This window comes from Cebus imitator, unplaced genomic scaffold (genome assembly GCF_001604975.1).
Source record: "Cebus imitator isolate Cc_AM_T3 unplaced genomic scaffold, Cebus_imitator-1.0 Scaffold638, whole genome shotgun sequence".
Classification (NCBI taxonomy): domain Eukaryota; kingdom Metazoa; phylum Chordata; class Mammalia; order Primates; family Cebidae; genus Cebus; species Cebus imitator.
In genome coordinates, this window is record NW_016107953.1 from 95,485 (window position 1) to 118,096 (window position 22,612).

A 22,612-nucleotide genomic window follows, 5' to 3' on the forward strand; every position below is an offset into this window, starting at 1 on the left:
TTTGAGAAAGAGTGTTGCTGCAGTGCCCAGGTTGGAGTGCAATGGCACAATCTCGGCTCACTGCAACCTCTGCTTCCTGGGTTCAATGATTCTCCTGCCTCAGCCTCCCAAGTATCTGGGACTACAGACATGCACCACCACACCTGGCTAATTTTTGTGAGACAGAGTCTCTCTCTGTCGCCCAGCATGGAGTGCAGTAGCACGATCTTGGGTCACTGCAACCTCTGCCTCCCAGGTTCAAGTGATTTTTCTGTTCAGCCCCTTAATTAACTGGGACTACAGAAGCCCGCCACCACACCTGGCAAATTTTTGTATTTTTAGTAGAGAGGGGGTTTCGCCCTGTTGGCCAGGCTTGTCTCGAACTCCTAACCTCAGGGGATCCACCCGCCTTGGCCTCCCAAAGTGCTGGGATTACAGACATGAGCCACCATATGATAGTAATTTTAAAATATTTTTCTACAAAGTATAAAGCTGTTTCAGTCTTTCCTCTAGCATGCTTGATCGCACTTTTAAAAATATTTTACTTTGAAATAATTATAGATTCACAGAAAGCTTTTTAAATTGTGCAGAAAAAGCCCAAATCCTCTTCACCCAGTTCCCCACAATGAGAGAATTTCACATAACTAGATTGCAAAATGAAAGCCAAAAAATGGACATTGGTACTATACACAGATTCCATTCAGATTGCCAGTTTATGCCCTCATTTGCATGTGTGCGTGTGTGTATCTGTGTGCGTGTATGTGTGTGCGTGTGTGTATGTGTGTGCATGTGTGTATTTAGTTCTTGCAACTCTTTCACCTGTGTAGATTTGTGTGACACAATCAAGATACAAAACTGTTCAATCATCCAAAGATCTTCCTCACACTCCTTTCAGTGAAGCTGCTTCCCTCTATTTCCTAATGCCTGGACAATTTTGAGAATGTTATCTACCTAGAATCACACAGTGTGTAACCTTTTGAGGTTGGTCTTTTTGGCTCAGCATAAAGGCCTAGAGTTCACCCAAGGTGTTGCATGTAGCAGGAGCTGGGGAAGGAGGCAGGAGCCGCTGGAAGGCCCCTGAGGCCCTGGCAATGAGTCTGGGTTTAGGCTAAGACATGGGGGGCTGTGGAAAGCATTTTAAGCAAGGAGTGATATGATCCTATGTACTAGGTTCTTCCCGTATCAGACCAGCTTCTCCACCTTTGTATCCAAGGCAATGAGCCGGAGCAGAAGCGGGCACAGCCTGCGGGTCTCCTTCAGAGGACCCAGCCTGGGGCCGTTGGGACTCCCAGGGCGTGTCGTTACCCTCACACCCCGAACCCCTTTCCTGGTAATAAGAACTGCTGGACACGAGGATGTCAGCCGAGGCCGCGGGTGCCTTTGTGGTGGCGATGAATGTGTCAGGGGCTGCTGAGAAGAGAGCTTTTTTGTTGTGATCGGCCTCTTGGGGTAGATATTTTCAGATTACGAATCTAGTGTCATTAGAAAACACAGCAATAAATTAGGCTGCTCAGAAGCATGGTGCATGTAATAATTAAGTAATAAAAGTCACCGCAGGGGTAAAGGGACTGGAAAACAAAGAACCACCGTTTGTAGCGGCACCGAAGGCTGCTGTGTAAAGGACCTCTGAGCAGGGGTGGTAGGGCGAAGCTGCTGAACCTCGGCTCAGACAGAATCCCAGCTCGGCCCGGCCTGAAGACAGCTTTGTAGAAGGGAGGCAGACTGGTCCAGGGGCACAGTCAGGGGCCAGGGAGTGGATATTTGGGGTCCGGTTTAGCTTTACAGCTGTCTCCGGGCCGAAAGGTGAAACGTGGAGGAGCCCAGCAGAGAGTGGAACCAGCCTGGCAGGGCAACAGGGCAGGGTGAGGCCTGGGGTGGAAGGGGAATTTTACTCAGCCCCAACCAATTGCTACAGCCAAGAGTGCAGTCTAGCATTGGCAGAACTTACAAAATGTCAAGACACTCCAGGAAGTTGTCTTTCGAAGGGAAAAATTTTTAATTTTTAAGTGTTGATAATTATTTCAAAGTTTAAGACCACCATGCAGGCCACATAAAAGGCAGAGTGAGAGGCTCGCAGTCTGCCTCCCTGGTACTCAGACCATGCCAAGGTGGGCAGATCACTCGAGGTCAGGAGTTTGAGACCAGCCTGGCCAACACAGCAAAACCCTGTCTCTGCTAAAAATACAAAAAAAAATAGCTGGTTGTGGTGGCTGGTGCCTGTGATCCCAGCTGCTTGGGAGGCTGAGTTGGGAGAATCACTTGAACCTGGGAGGTGAGGTTATAGTGAACTGAGATTGCATCACCGCACTCCGGCCTGGGCAACAGAGCAAGACTCCACCTCAACAAATAAATTAATAGTCGCTTGAAATAATCATCTGTAGTTATGTCACAACTTGACATACAATTAGGTTCATTTGCTTTCTCCTGTTGTTACTTGGGGTAGATGCTAACCCTTTCTCTTTAATTCTTTTGTAATTAGAAAAACAAATCATTTATTGATGCTTCCAAAGTCAAAACTATAACACAAAGTCCATTCAACAAGTTCTAGCTCTCCTTTCTGCTCCTTCCTCCCTGTTCTCTCTGTCATTCTGGTTGCTTCTTAATTAATAAGTTTGGTTTATCTTTTCATTTTCTTCCTCTTGAAAATAGAAATGTATGTACATGCATCATATGTATGATATACATCATAAATTCTAGATATGTATTATATATATGTATTTTTTATATATATATATATATATATATATATATATATATATATATGGGGTCATCCTATGGGATTTTATATATATATATATATATATGGGGGCATGCTATGGGATTGGTTATGGGTGCTTATTTAGTTTTCTCTGCTTTGTCCTAAGCTGCAAGCAGGTACAAAAATTAGTGGAGCTGGCAGTTGTCAACCAAGTCCCGGACATTCTGGGTTGGCTGTTTCAAGGGTTTTGTTTGGCTTTCTGGACTGTTGGTAGAGACCGCAGTCTAACTTCCTACAAATCTGGCACAGCAGGCGGTTTCCTGGGCTGGTTACTGTACAAAATGAGCTGGTTTCCTGACCTAGCTGCTGCAGACTGTGGCTCATAGTTCTTTTTTTTGTTTGTTTGTTTTGTTTTTTGACAGAGTTTCCCAGGCTGGAGTGCAGTGATGTGATCTTGGCTCACTGCAACCTTCACCTCCCGGGTTCAAGCAATTCTCCTGTCTCAGCCTCTCAAGTTAGCTGGGACTACAGGCACATACCACCGTGCCCGGCTAATTTTGTATTCTTAGTAGAGACAGGGTTTCACCATATTGGCAGGCTGGTTTCCAACTCCTGACCTCAGGTGATCCACCTGCCTCAGTCTCCTAAAGTGCTGGGATTACAGGCATGAGCCACCATGCCCACAAATAGTGCTCATTTGTATATTCAGTCTCTCAGCCTATTTAGAGATCAGGCCCCACCTGGGAGCAGTTGGCCATTTGCTTCATGGACATGAATTCCCTCTGCTGCAGAGGCTTGTGGCTGGGCGGGTCTGCCTTGCGGTGTTGCCTGCACTGCTCTGGGATCCTGCCCTTCTCATCTGTACGATGGGAATAATACTCGTGTCCATTTTCATGTTGGGAAGGGGTGGAGCATACAAGATGCCTCGGGTAAGCGCTCCCTGGCTGGAAATCGTTGTCAATGAGAACCAGAGCCAGACACTAATTAAAGGTGGTAAAGACATTTTATTCAATGCTGTTCCAAAAAGGAAGAAGCTACAGTATAGAACTGAGTTCCATTCCAGATACCACAGAAGTGGGGATGTTTAGCTGAGGAGCCAAGGGAGGGGCAGGGGCAGTGATGGAAAATCAGCAAGACAGGAAGGTCCTTGCTAAAGGCAGGCCAAGGTCATCGGCTTTCAAGGGTGCGGATGAGGAATTCGATCAGCTGTCAAGGGTAATCAGATATGAAGGCTGGGGCATCCATGTAGCAGGACTCTTGGCTAAAACTGGTTTCAGCAGGCCAAGGTTAGGACCTAGGGATGAGGCCTAGTGAGAAAGAGAGCTCAGAGGACCAGGCCTCTAACATTTGGCAAGGAGGGAGTCCTATCCCCACTGCAGGCCCAGCACTCGCAGGCTCTATGAGGGACCTGTTTCATGGCTTTTTCGGCCTGGGAGAGGGGCTTTCACAGTCTTGGGGTTGATGGGCCCTGCAGCCCCTGACGTTTAGGAGGCTCCGGCGTGGGATGGGAAGAGGGTGCCTCTGGTCTTTCCCAAGCCTCAAGCTCTGTCTGGACTTCTTACCTTCAGGCCTTCGACACCCTTCTTTGATCTGCTGCAGCACCGGTACCTGCAGCTGTGGGTACAGGAACAAAAGGCCGCCCAGAAAGCCATCAAACTGGAGAAGAAGCAGAAGGTAAACGCAGCCCTCACTCCCGGCTTGCCAGCTGGTGGGGTGGAAAAGAGAGAAGGGCCGGCCAGGGGCAAGCATCAAGATGACACTGTGTACGTTTGTGGTTGGTGGAGGGGGGGATCAGGTTGCATTTTCTGACCAGCATCAGAGAAGCCAGAGCTGAAAGGATTGTGGTGATGATCTGGTTCAGACTCTCCGTAAGCTCATAGGGTAGAGGAGATGGGTGTGGGCCCCCAGTCAGTAGGCCCCGTGTGCCTCTGAGCTGGGATGAGAACCCAGGTGTCCTGATTCCTACCTGGGGACCCTTCCCCCTAAACCTCTGCACAACTTCACACACCCAAAATCAGATTCTAGTCTAACCTGGCCTGGCCCACACAGAGGTATGTCCTGTACAATCTACAGAGAAAAGGCCAATCAGGCAAAGCTGAAGAGGAACTCACTTCCGAAAGGGTGCCGTGAAGAACACATTATATCACAATTTGTAACATTGTATTACAAATTAACCAAGAGGCAGCTTTCCAAACGCCTCCCGAGCAGGACATGCACCCTGTCATCTATGTCACCAAAGCTGCAAGGCAGGCATTGTAATGCCTCCTTCCCAGGCGTGGAAGTCGAGGCTTGGGGAGGCAGAGCCTGCCCAGGGAAGTTTGAGCTGAGGTCCTGAGGACGTCCAGACACTGCCAATTGCTGATGTTAGGAGTCCCTAGCAATGGGGTGGGCGTCAGGTCAGTGAAGGAAGGAAGGAAAACCATCTTTACTTGTTCGTTTGTGTTGTCATACACATTTGAAAATACCCAAGGCTGGGCGCAGTGGCTTACACCTCTAATCCCAACACTTCGGGAGGCCAAGGCAGGTGGATCAGCTGGTTCAAGACCAGCCTGGCCAACATGGCGAAACCCCATCTCTACTAAAAATACAAAAATGAGCCAGGCGTGGTGATGGGAGCCTGTAATCCCAGCTACTTGGGAGGCTAAGGGAGGAGAATGGCTTGAACCCGGGAGGTGGAGGTTGCAGTGAGCCGAGATTTTGCCACTGCACTCCAGCTTGGGTGACAGAGTGAGACTCCGTCTCAAAAGAAAAGATACTAAAATGGTACTTCCTTTAAAATCTTCCGAAACTTGAACCTTGGGAGAGCTCAGATTGGCCTCCTCCGCAGTAGGTCCAGACTGCTGACAGTAAAGTCGGAATCCCTCTGTGTTCACGTGGTGCTTTATAGACTTCATCGAGGGTGTGGCTCCGGTGTGGCTCCAGTGTGGCTGGTTGTCACAACAGTCACAACCAGCACCATCCTAAGCCTCTGAGCTGAGGGCTGGGCTGAGCACGACCCTGAGTTTTTACATTTGGTTCTCTGAGAACGCCCTGAGCTCCGTGTCTCCCGTCAGCTCGGTTTGGTTTACTTCACAGGAAACCGGGGCTCAGACAGATTAAGTGATTTGCCAACAGTGTCAGACAGAGGTGTGTCCGGCCTGAGAGTCCAGGCTCTTCCTGAAGGACAGGTCTCACTTCTGCTGATTACGGAAAAGCCTGGGGCTCAGCGACAGCACCTGTGTTGTTCTAGGGCCAACCTGGGGATCGGAGGAGTCTTTCTAGAAACCCTGGTACTCTCGGGGGGGCCAGGAGAGGCGCACGGAGTGGGGGCTGAGGGTTTCCAGGTGTGGCGGGTGCCAAGGCCTCTCCTGGCTCTTCCCAGCAGTCTGCAGAGAAGATAGCTCATTAGAGAGCTCAGCATTGTAATAACATTTTAAGAGCAACCCGTGACTAGTTTATTTGTTAATGGCTCAAGCAAGAGCCCACTTGCTATGGTAATGGCCGGTTTCAGAGGGAGCATTACCAGCACAAACTGCTTTCTAGCCCCGCATTAGAGCTGGGAGTTTTTGTTCGTTTCTTCGTTTTGAGACGGAGCTTCGCTCTTGCCGCCCAGGCTGGAGTACAATGGGGTAATCTCAGCTCATTGCAACCTCCACCTCCCAGGTTCAAGCCTTGCCTCCTGAGTAGCTGGGATTACAGGCATGCACCACCAGGCCCGGCTAATTTTATATTTTTGGTGGAGACGGGGTCTCACCATGTTGGCCAGGCTGGTCTCGAACTCCTGATCCCAGATGATCCACCTCAGCCTCCCAAACTGCTGGGTTTACAGGCATGAGCCACTGTGCCCTGCTTAGGGCTGGGAATTTTAATTAGCAGCTATTTCATGCAACCCAGAGTGTTGGCAAACCCATCCCATCTTCCTGCTCTAAGAGAGAGCCCTTCCTTTTCTAGCAGAGCCCCCTAAAACAGCTCATGTGGTTTGGAGCAGGCGCCAGCTCTGCACGTGGTGTGGCTGAGTGAGGTTCTTTTTGTTGGGGTCTTGGTTTCTTCATTGCGTGTGTAAAGGGGTCTGATTAAATTAGGGCCCGCTACGCTGTGCCTGTGGGGAGGAAAACGTCTTTCCTTCTACCTGTCCTAGACTCATGGCTGAGGGCCCTATCACAAAAGACTGATTTGCAAGAGAAAAGTATTCAAATGTTTTTAGGTTTTGCATGGCACATGAGCCTCCGTAAGGAAATGAAGGCCCAAAGAAATGGATAAACGCATATATATACATATATATATATATATATATATATACATATATATATATTTTTTTTTTTTTGAGGCAGAGTTTTGCTCTCGTTGCCCAGGCTGGAGTGCAGTGGCAATTCTCCTGCCTCAGCCTCCCAAGCAGCTGGGATTACAGGCATGTGCCACCACGCCCAGCTAATTTTGCATTTTTAGTAGAGACAGGGTTTCACTATGTTGGCCAGGCTGGTCTCGAACTCCCAACCTCAGATGATCTGCCCACCTTGGCTTTCCAAAGTGCTGGGATTGCAGGCATGAGCCATGGTGCCGGGCCAAACACATTATTTTTATGCTGGGTTTGGTGAAGAAGAGAGCAGGATAGCTGTGGAGAAACAGAATTGGATGAATCATGTGATTTTATGGTGATAAACTAGGGGAAAGTTCGAAAGGTCTGTTCAGATTTTCAGGATGTTCTTTACTTGTACGTTTGGGGTGGCACCTCTCGAATGAGGGTCTCATAACCTGCTTGAAGGGAGAAGGGCAGGGAAGGTGAAACAGACCATCCTAGTTCTGTCCTTTTCCAGGATGCCAAGGTGGCATATTTGGAGGTATTGTGAATTCCATCTCTTAGCATGTAGCAGGTACTCAGGAGACACTTGTACCACCCTTGTAATGTTGCTCCAAGATTCTCTGTGGCTGCTCTGTGTCCTACAAATGGCTACAAACCCACCAAACACTGGGAAGCTATGGTCTGGGGTTGACAGACACCTTGCCGACCTTGCTTAGATGGTCAGTTTGCAAGGCCACCTCCCCACTGCCACAGACCTAGGGGTCCTCCTTAAGCCTGTAAGCATCCGGGTATGTCCTGATTTGGTTGGTGTGGACCCCAGATGAAATTCGTGACAACAGCTACCAATGAGTGAGCAATCATCTTGGCCGCCACCCTACTCAGAGCTGAACTCAGCAAACCCTGCAAGCACCCTGCTCCGTGGGCGTCCGCATCCTATTTCCGGAGGGAACCGAGGCTCAGAAAGCTGATATGACTGCTTGCCTCAATTCCGAAGCTGGGCTCCATAACCCCCGACAAGGCAGCCTCTCTGCTTTGGCTGTCAGGCTTGACTCTGCTCTGGTCAAAGATAGTTTCAAAACCTTCTAGATATAGCTGGGCATGACGGCTCATGCTTGAAATCCCAGCATTTGGGAGGCCAAGGCCAGTGGATCACCTGAGGCCAGGAGTTTGAGACCAGCCTGGCCAACATGGTGAAACCCCATCTCTATTAAAAATACAAAAATTAGCCGGCATGGTGTTGCGCGCCTGTAATCCCAGCTATTTGGAAGGCTGAGGCAGGAGAATCGCTTGAACCCGGGAGGTGGAGGCTGCAGTGAGACGAGATTGCTTCACTGCACTCCAACCTGGGCGACAGAGCGAGACTCCATCTCCAAAAAAAGGCGGGGACTTACAAGTGATCCACAGACACATTCAATAAGATTAATACAACAAAATAAATCAATAAAAGGGGTTTACTGAGGTGGTGGCGCCTTCGATTAAACTTGGTTCGGTCTTTATTTGCTGACTGTGCCTTCCGTGTGCTTCACATTGCTGAAGGTTTACCCAGCACCCCCTCTGGAAGACTTTAGGGAAAGAGGAAACAAGCCTGGTGAACCCCAGGGCAGACCTGTGTTTTGTAGAGCCTGAAATGTCTCCAGTTTGGAATCTCGATTTAAGAGAAAGTACACAAAGGAAACCTGAGACCCTGTGAGCTCATGCACAGGCCCCTCCCGGCTGAGCCCTGAGACAAAGGACTTGGCAGCCTTGAGGGCCCCAGGGCTCCCCACCAGGCCTCTGTCCCCGACATCCCCCAGGGCTGCTCTGAAGCAGCTCTGTGGCTCTGGCTGCCGTCAACCCTGATGACTCCCAGACCAGGGCCTCCAGCCCGTCCCCAGCCGCCTGTGTCCCGTCCCCTCACACATCTCAGGACATGACACATCCGAAGCCAAACGCCAAGTCCCACTTCCAAACCCACCCCCAACCGCATGCTTCCCATCTCAGTGGCACCTCTCATGGTTTCCAGCTGTGAAGGCCAAAAACACACGTGGCTTCCCCGTGTCCCAGGCCCTATTTTTGAGGTCTCAGCAAAGCCAGCAGCTGACCCCAACTTCACTGGATTCCACCCCTCCTATCGCTCACCTGGGCTGTTGAGTTGCCCCCACCCATGTGCTCAGCATCCACATGGTTCCCAGGCTCTGCCCTCCGCAGCCCACTGGGGGAGCCTTTCAAAGCCCAAGTGGGATCATGTCACTACTCTGCCTTCCAGAGGCTTCTGAAGAATCCAGAACAGAGCCTAGAGTCTACTGTGCTCTAAGGCCCCCTGGTCTGGCTGCCTCTCCCACATAGGTCCCACTGTCCCCCACCCCACCTCCATGTTTGTCCAATGCACCCAGAATGCTCCTATCCCAGGAGACTCCTACCCCAGGGCACTCCTACCCCAGGGCCTTTGCACTTGCCACTCCCTTCCAGGAAAGCTCCTCCCAGATGTCCACCACCTCCATCCTCTCCTGGAATGACACCTTACCAGGGGGCCTTCCCCAGTCGTCCCTAAACACCACCTCCTCTCTGCCACCCTGCGACCTCTTGCCTGGCTTCAGTTGTTGTTGCTAAGCACTTCTCACCACCTGACATTTCGTTAGCTCCACGAGGACAAGGGCTGGATTCAGTGATGTGTCCCCAGCCCCTAAAACAATGTCTGGCAGGTGAACGCCCAATAGAAACTTGTTGATGAACGAATGAGTGAGTGCTGGTCAGAATGAATGAATGGTAAGAACCTCAGGCATGCACTCAGTAACTGTGAGCTGTTGAGTCATATCTTTGCTAGGCAGTGAGCCAGCCCCGTGGATCTGGACATCACGAAGATGCTGTCCTGCTCCATCCTGTGTCTATTCTTCACACCCCTCCTGCAGTGACACATCCTCTCTGGCTCCCTTGGGGACTAGCACCCTCTCCTGCCTCACCCATCTCATCCACTCCCCAAATGGGGTCCCTACTCTCTGCTCTAGCATAAAGGTGGGGCTGACCTGTGAAAGCCCCAGCGGATTTCTGGATTTGGACAAGGGTCACAGCCATAGGCTAAGGAGGTGGCTGTCAGACTTGACTCTGCTCTGAAATCCCCTGGGGAGCACATTGACAATGCAGAGTCCTGCCCCCTTCCCCAGCCAGTTCTGAAGTTGGGGGCCCTGAACCCTGCCTCAGTCTGCTCTGGCTGCTGTGACAAATACCACTGGCTGGGTGGCTTAAACAATAGAAATTTATTTTCTCACAGTTTTGGAGACTGGGTGTCCAAGTCCAAGGTGCTCACGGGTTGCTTCCTCCTGGGGCCTCTCCTCCTGGCTTGTAGATGGGCACCTCCTCGCTGCGTCCCCACGTGGTGGAGACAGCTCTGGTCTCTCATCCTCTTCGTACGAGGTCACCAGTCCTATCACATCAGGGCCCACCCTTAGGACTTCGTTTCGCTTTAATTACCTCCTCTGGCCCCGTCTCCAAATACAGACACAGGGGAGGTTAGGGCTTCAACATATGATGTTTGGGTCAGTCCAGAACAGACCTTATGAGCTACAGGGCTCTCACTGTGGACTTGCTGGCACCTGGTAGTAGGTACGGGCATGCAGGTCAGCAGCAGAGGGGCTTCCACTGTGTCTCTGAAATCCCACCTGCAGAGATACCGTGGTTGGGGGTCCCCGAGTCCCCCACAGAAGCTCTCATTCCTCCTGCGCGAGCAGGCCATGGAGGACAGACCTAAGAGGCAGTAACCCCTCGAATCGTGCATTTCTTCATTCAAACACCATGGAGTCCCTAGGACCCACTGGGGCTGCATTAGCCACGGAGGACAAGTTCAAGGGTGACTGAGACACTATCCACACCCTCGGGGTGGCTGCACGCGGGAATCCCCTGTGTTCCAGAGACTGGAATGTTCCGGCTGTCCTGGAGTTCCAGTTTTCTGAGCCGTGGCCAGCGACAGGACCATGAAGGCAGGTGCTGTGAAATAGCCCTGGAGAAGGGCTGGGCCAGAAGGAAAGTGACCCAGGATCTTGCCACACCAAGAATCACAGCCCTCTGTCTCTGCTCCCCTTCAGCACAGGCTTCTCTAAGTAGCCAGGCGACCATCCCACCTTTGCCTTTCCCCGCCTGCAGGTGATCCTTGGGAAGCTGTATGAGACCCGGAGCAGTCAGCTGAGGAAGTACAAGCCACCCGTGAAGCTGGACACCCTCTGGCACATGCCTCACTTCCAGAAGGTCAGTGTCACCTTCATCCATGTCCCTCCCTGCACCGTGCTGGCTGCCACTCACCTTGCCAGGCCTTTACCTGCGGTCTGTAAGTTCTGTGGGCTTCTCACCATCGATTAGCAATAGCAAGGGCTAATGTTTCTCAAGCACTTCCTAAGGCCTGGAGCTGAGCCCGTGTGTATCATCTCAGAGACTTTCCGCATTCACTGATGGGGCAGCTGCTGCTACCGGGCCGATCTGATGGACAGGAAACATGGTGGATGCTGTGGAGTGGCAGAGCTTTGAGCTGAACCCAGGCTATCTGGGGGCAGAGGCTGCGTCACTGTCCATCTAAGGCACAGGCTGTCTTCCTGGGGCAGGAGCTGTCCATCTGGGGCAGAGGCTGTTCACCAGGGTTGGAGCCTGTCCACGTGGGGCAGGGGCTGTCTGGGCCAAGTTTCCCTCCAGGGAAGGGGTAGTTGATGCATTGGATCCTGTGCTGGGAATTTTGGGGTGCAATTTTTGAAGTGCATGCCAACCAGCATGAACTTCCCACAAAGTGATGTCCCCAGGGAGAGAGGAGCAAAGGTCTGCCCCGGACTGGGGAAAGTGCATGACATGTACCCAGACGGACCTAGATAAGAAGCCAGGGAATGGGCCACGTTCTGGCCTCAGAGCTCAGCCGGTGTTCACTCAGCCATGTAGCCCTGGAGCACACAGACGGGATTCATCTTCAGCAGCGTTTGGCCCGGAAAGAGCAACGGAAGAGCCGGGGACACTGTACGGAGGAAGGGAAATGGAAGATTTGGGAACAGTGGCTTCAGGACGGGACTCGGGAAGCCTCGTGTGCCCAGCGCAGGCAGAGGGAGCCTTTCTAGGAGGCCACAAGGCACTTGCCCAGCCACGGGAAGACAGCTGCACAAAGCAATGTTCCCAGCCAGCCAGGCCTGGCTGCTGTGCCGCATTAAACTGCAGTTTAAACAATGAAGGGGCCGGTGCCTTTCTGACCCTAATGCACATGAACAGGATGTAGAGCTTCCCTGGAGAAACCTGCTCTCCCCCCTTGATGCGGCCTCTCATGTCCTGCCCAAGTGGCCTCTGCCAGCATATGTCAGTGACCATGCGCCCCGGCGCCCGTCAGCGTGCCACCTCCGAGCACAGCAGACGTCAAGGGAGGAACAGGGCTGAGCGCGTCTGGGAGGTGGCAGGCGTCACCGCAGCTCCAGAGCTCCTCTCACCGCTCTGGCCCTTTTACAGCATGACTCATCTCTAGCTTCTCTGCCTTTTCCAACCACGTTGCTCCGCGTCCCCTGCTCTCTCTCACACTCAGCAGATTCCATCCACAGCCTCCATCCTGGCTCTGGCTATGGCCTTTCCTCCCTGCCTTTTTTTTTTTCTTTTTTTTTAAGGCAGAATCTCACTCTGTTACCCAGGCTGGAATGCGGTGGTGCAATCATCTTCGCTGCAGCCTCAACTTCCCGGGCTCAGGTGATCCTCCTGTCTCAGCCTCTCGAGTAGGTGGGACCACAGGCTCGCACCACCATGTCCAGCTAATTTTTGTATTTTTTGCAGAGGTGAGGTTTCACCACGTTGGACAGGCTGATCTCGAACTCCTGGGCTCAAGTGATCCTCCTGCCTGGGCCTCCCGAAGTGCTGGGATTACAAGTGTAAGTCACCATGCCCAGCCACCTCCCTGCTCTTTTCTCTCTGAGAATCCCTGCAGTCCGTGGGGATGCTGCCTGAGGAGGGACCAGGACCCGGCGTTCCACCAGCACGGGCTGACCTCTGCAGCACTCAGGTGGTCTCTCCCCAGCAGAGCAGGGAAAGGGCTCCCAGTAACAGTGCTGCACCTGTTCTGGGAGCGCCCATCTCACTCACCCTTGTCCCACCATGCCTGGCCCAGAGTAGGAGCTAAACACACATAGAATGAGTTTCCATTTTCAAGAGGGGATTTGACCACTCAAGGCCTGCCAGTCTTGAGACTGTCGTTCTGAAATATGATTATGGACAGTAGCAAACCAGGAATGACTGCCTCCGGTTCGGTGCAGGCACTGTGTGAGGTCACGTGTGCATGTTACTTCATTTCTTCCTCAGAACAAGCTCCTGACCGGATTTTGCAGATGAGAGGCAGAGGGAGAGCACCTTCCTTGCCCACAGAATGACCGGGCCTGGAACCCAGGTGTATCTGATGGCAGGGCCCAAGCCGATACACGGGACTTATTGGGCCAGCAAAATAATGAGAAAGAAAGTCAAAATGCAAGTCACAGTATCTGCTGAGGGCTTTTCCCCCTTTCTGAGGATATTCACGGGATCCTGGGAGTTAAAGCTGCAGCTGTCACCCTATCCCATTGGCCGGAAACCTGCATCCTTGATGCTTCCCTGTCCAACCCAGCAGACACCCGGAGACCCACAGGGCGCTGCTGTTATGGGTGTCACATGCAGTCCCCTTCTTGTCAGGAAGTGACATCAACAAAAAGCATTTACTGAGCCGTTAGAATGCACCTGGGGCTCAGCCTGCCTCATCACAGAGATATAATGTCCCCATTCTACTGACGTGGAAACTGAGGCTCAGAGAGGTCAGAAGTGGAGTCTGGGTCCAATCTAGGGCTTTCCAGCCCCAGGGCCTCCTGAGGACCCCTTCCCTCACCTCCAGGCCCCACCCGCAGGTCCCCATTCTCACCACCAAAGGGATCCTTTCTTCCCCTTCACACCACTTAACTCTACAATTAATTACCTGGGCAATGTTTTTCATCTTGCTCAGTAAAATGTGAGCCCCCCAGAACCATGCCTATCCATTCCACACCTTGTCCCCAGAGCCCTGCAGGGTGCCTGGCATGCAGTGGGGGGTCAGTAAATGTATCTGTGGAATGAATGAATGAGGAGGTGAGAGACTGAACGGCCAGTACAGCCCAGAATGACAGAAGAATTGAAAAGACTGTTACAGACCTGGTGAACCTCCCCTTTCTCCGTTTCCCAAACCAAGCACCCAAGCACCCACCATCCCAGCAGCCACCAACTGGGCCTGGACTCAGAGGTCCGGGCAGACGGCCAGGGCCACTCCCCCCAGGAGCTGCTGTCTTCAGTGTCTGTCGAGTGTGAAGCCCCAGGAGGGCCTTTGTCTGCGCCTGGCGTTGCCGCTGATCTGCCGCCCCCACCCCAGCCCCATTACGAAGGGGAAAGCGCTTCCAAAAAAGTTGAACCTGTCACAGTGATGGATAACCTAAATGGACTCCCCCCGCTCACGGACAGATGTCGACGCTGAACTCTGTCAGAAATAATTAAACACCTTTCACACGGAAAAGCAGCAGGCAGGGCGCGGCTGCCGCACCGACCCCGCCAGCCACGAGGGGGCTGCCTGCAGAGGGGCTGCCGAGACCCACGCCCCGGATGACCCGGGCCACTTACGGAGTCGAGAGAGGAGAAGGACCAAGGAGGGAAGAGGCCATGTCCCCCCGCCATGCGTTCCTTCCAGGCAGGGTGGTACAGAGATGTTTTCTTTCTGATCTATACCACCAGCAACTGCCATGGATGGCCGGGGCCCAGGGAGAACTCAGCCAGCAGCCACGAGGGGCCCTCCTGCCAGGACAGCTATGCCCAGGCTCTCTGGGCCTGAGTTTCCTCATCTGAAAATGAGTGGGTAGTTCTAGTTCTTTATTTATTTATTTATTTCTCTTTGAGATGGAGTCTCGCCCTTTCACCAGGCTTAAGCACAGTGGTACGATTTTGGCTCACAGCAACCTCCTTCTCCTGGGTTCCTGCCTCAGCCTCCCAAGTTGCAGGGACTACAGGTGCATGCCACCACGGCTAGCTAATTTTTTTCTGTGTATTTTTAGGAGAGACAGGGTTTCACCATGTTGACCAGGATGGTCTCCATCTCCTGACCTCATGATCTGCCCGCCTCAGGCTCCCAAGAGCTGGGATTACAGACCTGAGCCACCGCACCCAGCCAGGGACTAGTTCTTGAGGGTCCCTTCCAATCCAAGATTCTGTGATTTCCAGTTCACTGGCCCAGGGACCATGTGGGAGGGAATGGGGGCTCTTGGAGGCGCAGACTCCACACCCAGAGTGAGCCAGCAGGGGGAACAGCTCAGATCCTTCCTCAGGTTCCCATTTTGGGGATGGAATACGGACTCATTGTCAACCATCCCCAAGTGGAGGTGTCGCTGGGCTGGGGCAGATGCCCCCCTGCCCTGGGGGGATAGGACGCTCTCTTGACCTCTGGCCAGGTGTTCTGGGTCTGCAGGGCAGACCGCAAGGCCAGCAGGGAGCAGTGTGGTTCGTCTGTGGGCACGCATGACTCTAGGGACAGCCAGACAGGGTCAAGTGGCAACCCCGTCACACCTACCTGTCAGGTGTCTTGACCTGTCCGAGACCCACTTCCTCTTCTGTAAAATGGGCTAACAAATGCTCCCCTGGCAGGGCTGCTGGGAGGATCCGGAGAGGACGTATGTGAACCACACTTAGCAGAACGCCTGGTCCATATCAACTGCCTGTAAGTGGCAGCTGCCATGAGGATGTTTGTGGAGTTCATTCATTCATTCATTCATTCATTCACCTACTCATTCACAAATCTTTTCCACATGCACCTTCATGCCAAGCCCTGTCCCCGCACTGATGCTACGTTGGCAAACAGGCCAGATTCGGGTGTGACTGCCACTGTGGGGTTGCTGGCTGCTGGCATGGGGTGACATGGACAGGCAGACCAACACACAGGCAGCTGTGCAGAGCTGGACGCCTGGGCCGAGAAGTCTGGAAAAGCTCTGCCCTAGGTGTCTCCGGGTGTTCCCAGGGGCTCCTTGTTTGTAGCCTGAAATGGTCCAGAGACACCAACCTTGCTTTAGAGGTGGAGGCCACTCCCATAACCACAGACCCATTGAATGTAACCCTGTGTGGGCCGGCCCACTCTGTTCCCGTGCCTTCTGCAGAAACCTCCTCAGGGCTCTCCAGGTGCCCCTACTTGCCCAAGCAGCCCTCCCCGGAGTCCTGTCTAACAGCACTCCCTCCGGTTCTCAACCAGCCACCGTGCACGGCCACCTACGTGTTTGTCAGAAGGCCATGCCAAGCAGACGGCATATTCTTCTGCCCAAAGACAGAGAGCCAGTGCCCCCAAAAGCTTATGGCCAATGACAGTAGCAAAAGACTGGATGCCACTGGCGAAGAGACGGCTCACGTACATGTTAGGAGATTTAGACAGTGAGATATCGTGCGGCCTTGAAAACCATGGCTTTGATTTGTACTTACTGGCACTTTAATTAAACAGATTGTTGGGCAAGAGTCCGTGCCACGGGCCCTGTCTGGATAGGTGCACCCGAGCAACTCCAAGCGTCTGCACAAGCATGCAGACGTTCGGAAGGAGGGGCATGGTGATCTTTGCCAGGGTGAGGTTGAAGCTGATTTTACTTGCTCTGATGCTCTTTTCTGTATGGATTGCACTTTTTTTCAACAAGTAGATGTAGCTTTTCCAAAACCAGTAAGGCTTTTTTTTTTTTTTTTGAGATGGAGTTTCACTCTTGTTGCCCAGGCTGGAGTGCAATGGTGCGATCTCTGCTCACTGCAACCTCTGCCTCCTGGGTTCAATGATTCTCCTGCCTCAGCCTCCCGAGCAGCCGAGACTACAGGTGCACACCACCATGCCTGGCTAATCTTTGTATTGTTAGTAGAGACCGGGTTTCACCATGCTGGCCAGGATAGTCTCAAACTCCTGACCTCAGGTGATCCACCTGCCTTGGCCTCCCAAAGTGCTGGGATTACAGGCGTGAGCCAACGCGCACGGCCCAGTAAGGCTGTTAAAAAAAAAAAAAAAAAGTTTTTAAAAGATGGAGAGCCTGCGTTCTTCCCCAGGTGTTCTTCCCAGTGTTCAACCCCCTGCTTTGAGCTCAGTTCTTCTTGATGTCTCACCAAATGCTGGCATGCTGCTGGCCAAGCCCGGCTTTGCATGCTCAGCTTCCCTCAGGCAGGAAGGTCAGTGCTGTGCCCCAGTGGTGAGGCCTGCTGACTTCTGGAGTCTGGATCTTTATTATAACAAGTCTATGTTGTAATTAGAGACCCAGCATCAATTTTAGAAGGGGGCTTGCCCAAGCATGGGGGGGTCTCTCCACGTCCCCCTCCCACCCCCTCCTCTCCCCCCACAGTCCTTGTCTCTCTGCACCGAAAATACCCACCAACATTACATAGTCATTCAGTCACTAAAGTATGAACAAATTGACTATATTTTCATTTGGCTTTTGGTTTCAGCCCCACTGCTTTAGAATAATGGCCCAAGCTATTAAGCTAACAGTTTGATTTACAAGCTCTTGTGCTCCGAACGCTGGGATCAGACTCCTCTGTTCGTGGAAGACTAACCCTGCCTCGGGTCTCCTGGGCCCCTGGCTCCCTAATAGAACAGGAGATGGAGGGAAAAAAAATATATCTCAGCAGCCAGCCAAGCAGTGACACCCAGAGATGCAGCTGATTAGTGAAAGCTGCTGAATCTAAGAAAAGGATTTTCTTTCCCACCTTTAAGCTCTCTTACAAATCGTAGCTGGCTGGGAAGTTAACTCTCTGCTAAACCCCCCAAGCAGGCTCCTGGCCTGTCCACCCGCCGCCTCTGCCTCTCCACCAGGCTTGCCTGGTTAAAATGAGGATGGGCTGAACTCCACAAAGGTATATCTGACCCCAGGAAGGACAGGTGCAGATCTACTGCCCCTCCCACGGGTCTGTGCACCAGTGATGTATTTTCAGAATCCTGTCACTTCCTTGCATCGGAATAAGAAGCGTCCTTTGTCACCATGTAGGGCACCAGGTGCAGGAATGGAATGTGTCACACTCAGAAACAGAGCAATAGGAAGGATGATTCAGAAGCCCTGATGGGGTTGACACTTCCCCTCTAAATACAGACACCCCCCATTATACACAGATCAGGATGCAGACGAGCTGACTTGCTGCAGGGATGAAACCAGGAGCTTGGCAGTGGCTCACGCCTGCAATCTCAGCACTTTGGGACGCCAAGGTGGGCAGATCACCTGAGGTCAGGAGTTTGAGACCAGCCTGGTCAACATGGTGAAACCCTGTCTCTGCTAAAAATGCAAAAATTAGCTGGGCATGATGGCAGGCACCCGTAATCCCAGCTACTGAGGGGGCTGAGGCAGAAGAATCGCTTGAGCCTCGGAGGCGGAGATTGCAGTGAGCAGAGATTGTGCCACTGTACTCCAGCCTGGGTGACAGAGCAAGACTCTGTCTCAAAGGAAAAAAAGAAGCAGGCGCTTACTTAGTTTTACATGATCTAGCACCTCAGAGGTGTAGAATTCTTAGGCACCTGCTCGGGAGGTGACATTGCTGCTCAAATGCTGGCAAGTCACGAATAGCCAGAGCTGAAGGTCTGGGGCAGGGATGAGAGGAAAGGAGGTGTGTGTGTTTGTGGGGAGTGATGGGGAATTGTGGCCAGGTTCCTAGAGCAGCACTCAGAGTCTGGGATGTCCACAGTGGGGCCTGGAGAGGCCAGCAGTGAAGGGGTGACCGAAGCTGACACTTCCAACAGGACCAGTCCTGCAACCTGGGAACCCCCAGTCTGGCTGCCCCCTTCATCCTTCCCGCTCCAGAGGCTTTTCAGTCTAATCCAGAAGATTCTTCTCCCTGACTATATGCAAAAATATTTCATTTTTTTGTTGAAAATCAACCAGAATAAATGAGTAGGACAGCTGGTTTGGGCATCAGTTACACCTTTCTAATTTCTAGAGATAGCAAGAGTCTCATGTTGAATTTTGGGAGTTGATGGAATTTGGGGGTCCCCAATTTCTTCTTCAGACTTCTAGCTCTTCCCCAGGAGAATAAATCTCCAATGAGCTAGAGAGAATCCCACTGGCTTGGGAAGGAATTTGGGGAGGAGCATCTTCCTCAATGTCTCCCTTGAAGCTTTTTTGTTTTGTTTTTGAGACAGGGTCTCATTCTGTTGCCTGGACCCGGGTGCAGCGGTACAGTCATGGCTCACTGCAGCCTCCACCTCCTAGTTTCAAGTGATCCTCCCACCCCAGCCTCCTAAGTAGCTGGGACTATAGGCGTGCAGCTAATCTTTAAATTTTTTTCCTAGAGAGAGGGTCTTGCTATGTTGCCCAGGCTCCTTCTGGTTTCTGAGTGTCCCCACTTGTCAGCCTCCACCCTCCAGCCCCTGTGAGGTTGGGGGAGTGGGGACCCAAGGCCAACTTACATGGGGCTACCAGTCACAGGGCTGGCAGCAGGCTCTTGCCTATAAACAGCATAAAATGAGTTCCTGAGTTCGTTCAAAAAAGGGTTCATTCAAATGGAATTCTGGCAAAAGTACAGGTAAAATGGATCAAGACGCTGCAAACACAGCCTGACTTGTTACCCTCAGAGATCCAAAGTACAGGGGCATCAGTGAGCACACTTGGGGTAGGGGAAGGTAAGACAATGCGGAGGTTTTTTGAAAACCGACCCTGTCTTCTTCCCCTCCTCTCCTCAAGGAAGTCCTAGGAAATGATGCCTTAGGATGGTGAAAAAAAAATAAATAAATGTGGGCAGTTTGACCAAAGTCCAATGGCTGGGAGAGTAGAGAAGTTATCCTAAAGACAGAGCTCCCAGACAGCGCAGTGATAACATCAACAGCTCACACATCCTGAGTCCTTGGGTGCCAGCCTGGGTGCTTTTTTTTTTTTTTTTTTTTTTTTATTTTGTTTTTTTTTTTTGAGACAGAGTCTTACTGTTGCCCAGGCTGGAATGCAGTTTCACAATCTCGGCTCACTGCAACCTCCGCCTCCCAGGTTCGAGCAATCTCCTGCCTCAGCCTCCCTGAGTAGCTGGGATTGCAGGCACATGCCACCACGCCCTGCTAATTTTTGTATTTTCAGTAGAGACGGGGTTTTGCCATGTTGGCCAGGCTGGTCTCTATCTCCTGGCCTCAAGTGATCCGCCCGCCTTGGCCTCCCAAAGTGCTGGGATTACGGGCACGAGCCACCGCGCCCAGCCCAAGCCTAGGTGCTTTTGTGAGTTATCCCATTTCACATTGTACTCTCAATAACCCCACATGGTAGAGGTGAGTCACTCTGTCTCTGAGGCGAGGAGGCTAAGGCTCCAAAGCTTAAAGTCACGTGCTGAGGTTAATAGCTAGCATGTGGCCAAGTGGGAACTTGGGCTCTGGCTGGCTGCCTCCAAGCCTCAGGCCCCGAAAGAGCCGATAAATACTAAAGACCTGCAACTGAGGTCGGGGGCCAGTCGGGGGCTAAATGCAGGGCCTGGGAGGGAAAGCACAGGGCGATCGGGGATGATGGATTTTATGGGTGTCCAGAGCATCGTGGCCGGGCCTGCTCTGGCTGATTTAAGCCCTGGCAATAAACCAAACTTCCCACTGCCCCCAAAGCCTCTAGACCTTGATAAAACCTCGGGCATCTTTTAAATTGCAGTTTGGCCCCAAGGCTAAAAAGGAAAGAAACGGCTGATCCCGTATTCAGGCTTGCTGTATTAAAAGTGGAAGACTGACACCGAGCCCAGCAAGAGGGCTGTGTCTGCAGGCCGGGCAGCCACGCAGAGCGGCTCCAGGCCCCAGCCGGCCTCGCGCCCACCCTGGGTATGCATCTGTGAAGCGGGGACGGTAACAGAAAGGACCAGGTGCAATCATGCATGTGAAGCGCACAGCACAGGCCTGGCCAGGGGAGGGTCATGGGGCAACAGAGCATCTGGGAGGGATGACGCCCTGGAAGCTGCTCCTGTACATGAGTTATTCGCAAATTTGGCTGTGCCTTAGGGTCCTCTGAGGAGACGTTTAAAATGCAGGGTGTGGTGGCTCATGCCTGAAATCCCAGCACTTTGGAAGCCAAAGCGGGAGGATCACTTGAGGTCAGGAGTTCGAGACCAGCTTGCTCAACATGGTGAAACCCCATCTCTACTAAAAATACAAAAATTAGCTGGGCAGGGTGGCGTGCACCTGTAATCCCAGCTACTCAGGAGGCTGAGACAGGAGAATTGCTTAAACCTGGGAGGTCGAGGTTGCGGTGAGCCAAGATTGTGCCACTGCACTCCAGCCTGAGTGACAGAGCGAGACTCCATCTCAAAAAAAATGCAGAGTCCAGACCCCCCCAGGACTCTGATCTAGTGGGTCTGGAGTAGCCACCAAACCTGCCTTTCAGCAAGCCAGCTGCCCCAGCTTCCAGGATCAGTGTCAGCTCGACTCTTACAGTTATGTTCAAAATATAGTTATGTGTTTACTGTGGCAGGTGGATGTGTTTTTCTGTACCTGACATGAGGCATGATGGGGCTTTCGAAGGGAAATGTGCAGTCAGAGACAGCCTCTGTCTGTTAAACAGCCCTAAGGGTTATAAACTCCTGTCTCAGCTCAGGCCGCTCTAACAAAATTCCATAGACTGTGGAGTTTAAACAGCAGATGTTTATTTCTTCTCAATCTGGAGGCGAGTCCAAGGTCAGGGTGCCAGCATGATCAGGTTCTGGTGAGGGCCCTCTTCCTGGCTTATGGCCAAGGCACCTTCTCACCGAGTTCTCACTTGATGAAGAGAGACAGGAAGCACACATTCTGTTGCCTCTTGTTATAAGGACACTAATCCCATCGTGGGGCCCCGCCCTCACGACCCCATTTAAACCGAATCACCTCCCCCAAAGCCCCATCTCCAATGGCATCACATTTGCGGGTGATTCACATATGAGGGTCAGGGATTCACATATGCGGGTTGTTGCCAGAGCTTGGTGTCTCCTGCTTGTAATCCCAGCACTTTGCAAGGCTGAGGTGGGAGGATTGTTTGAGGCCAGGAGTTCAAGACCAGCCTGGGCAACTTAATGAGCCTCCGTCTCTACAAACAAACAAACAGAACACCATGTGCAGATTTTGGGTGGACATTCAGTCCACAGCAAGCTCTTTTTCAAGTGCAGTGGAAATCTGCCTGCTACCTTCCACCTCCTCATGTGTTTCTTGCTTCTGGAGCCCCATGGAATCACCTCTCCCTCCTACATGACAGCCCTGCAAATTCCCAGAATCAGATGCCATTTCTTCATAGACAACCAGGGTCTCGATTGCACCCTAGGCAGAGTTCTGGATGTTGGAAGGGGGACCCTGCGTTGCAACAGCAGTGGACCAGCCAGGTGCCATGGTCTCCACCAGTCCTTGCTGCCTTCTCTACCTTAATCCACGTTCGTGGAAGATCTGTCAAGTTGCACCGAATTTCTATATATTTCCAAATAAAGTTGTGATGGAAGCTATCAGTGCCACTTGAATCACTTAATACAAGAATCTCTGAAAATTCCCTGCTGGAAGGCAATTTCAGGAAGAAGCTGTAGTCAGACCCGTGTACCAGTGATAGTACTAGTAACAGTACAAGCCACCATGTCTTGAATGCCTACTCTGTGTGCCAGGCACCATGCCAGGGGCCTGGCAATGACCCCATAGGATGGGTAGTATCACCCTTACTTTGCAGGTGAGAAACTGAGGCCCCTGGTCACACAGCTGGAAAGCAATAGGACCAAAATTGGAA

The 22,612-nt window shown here is 52.1% G+C and overlaps 1 protein-coding gene across 1 annotated transcript in view; it reads left to right on the forward strand.

The window, feature by feature from the left end:
• The window catches only part of CFAP77 (cilia and flagella associated protein 77), an 83,111-nt gene that overhangs the window by 40,411 nt on the left and 20,088 nt on the right, over positions 1 to 22,612 (forward strand). Inside the window, exons 7-8 of the mRNA XM_017517563.2 lie at positions 4,246 to 4,351; positions 11,073 to 11,174. Coding sequence (XP_017373052.1) covers positions 4,246 to 4,351; positions 11,073 to 11,174 — 208 coding nt within the window. The remainder of the gene's footprint in view (positions 1 to 4,245; positions 4,352 to 11,072; positions 11,175 to 22,612) is intronic.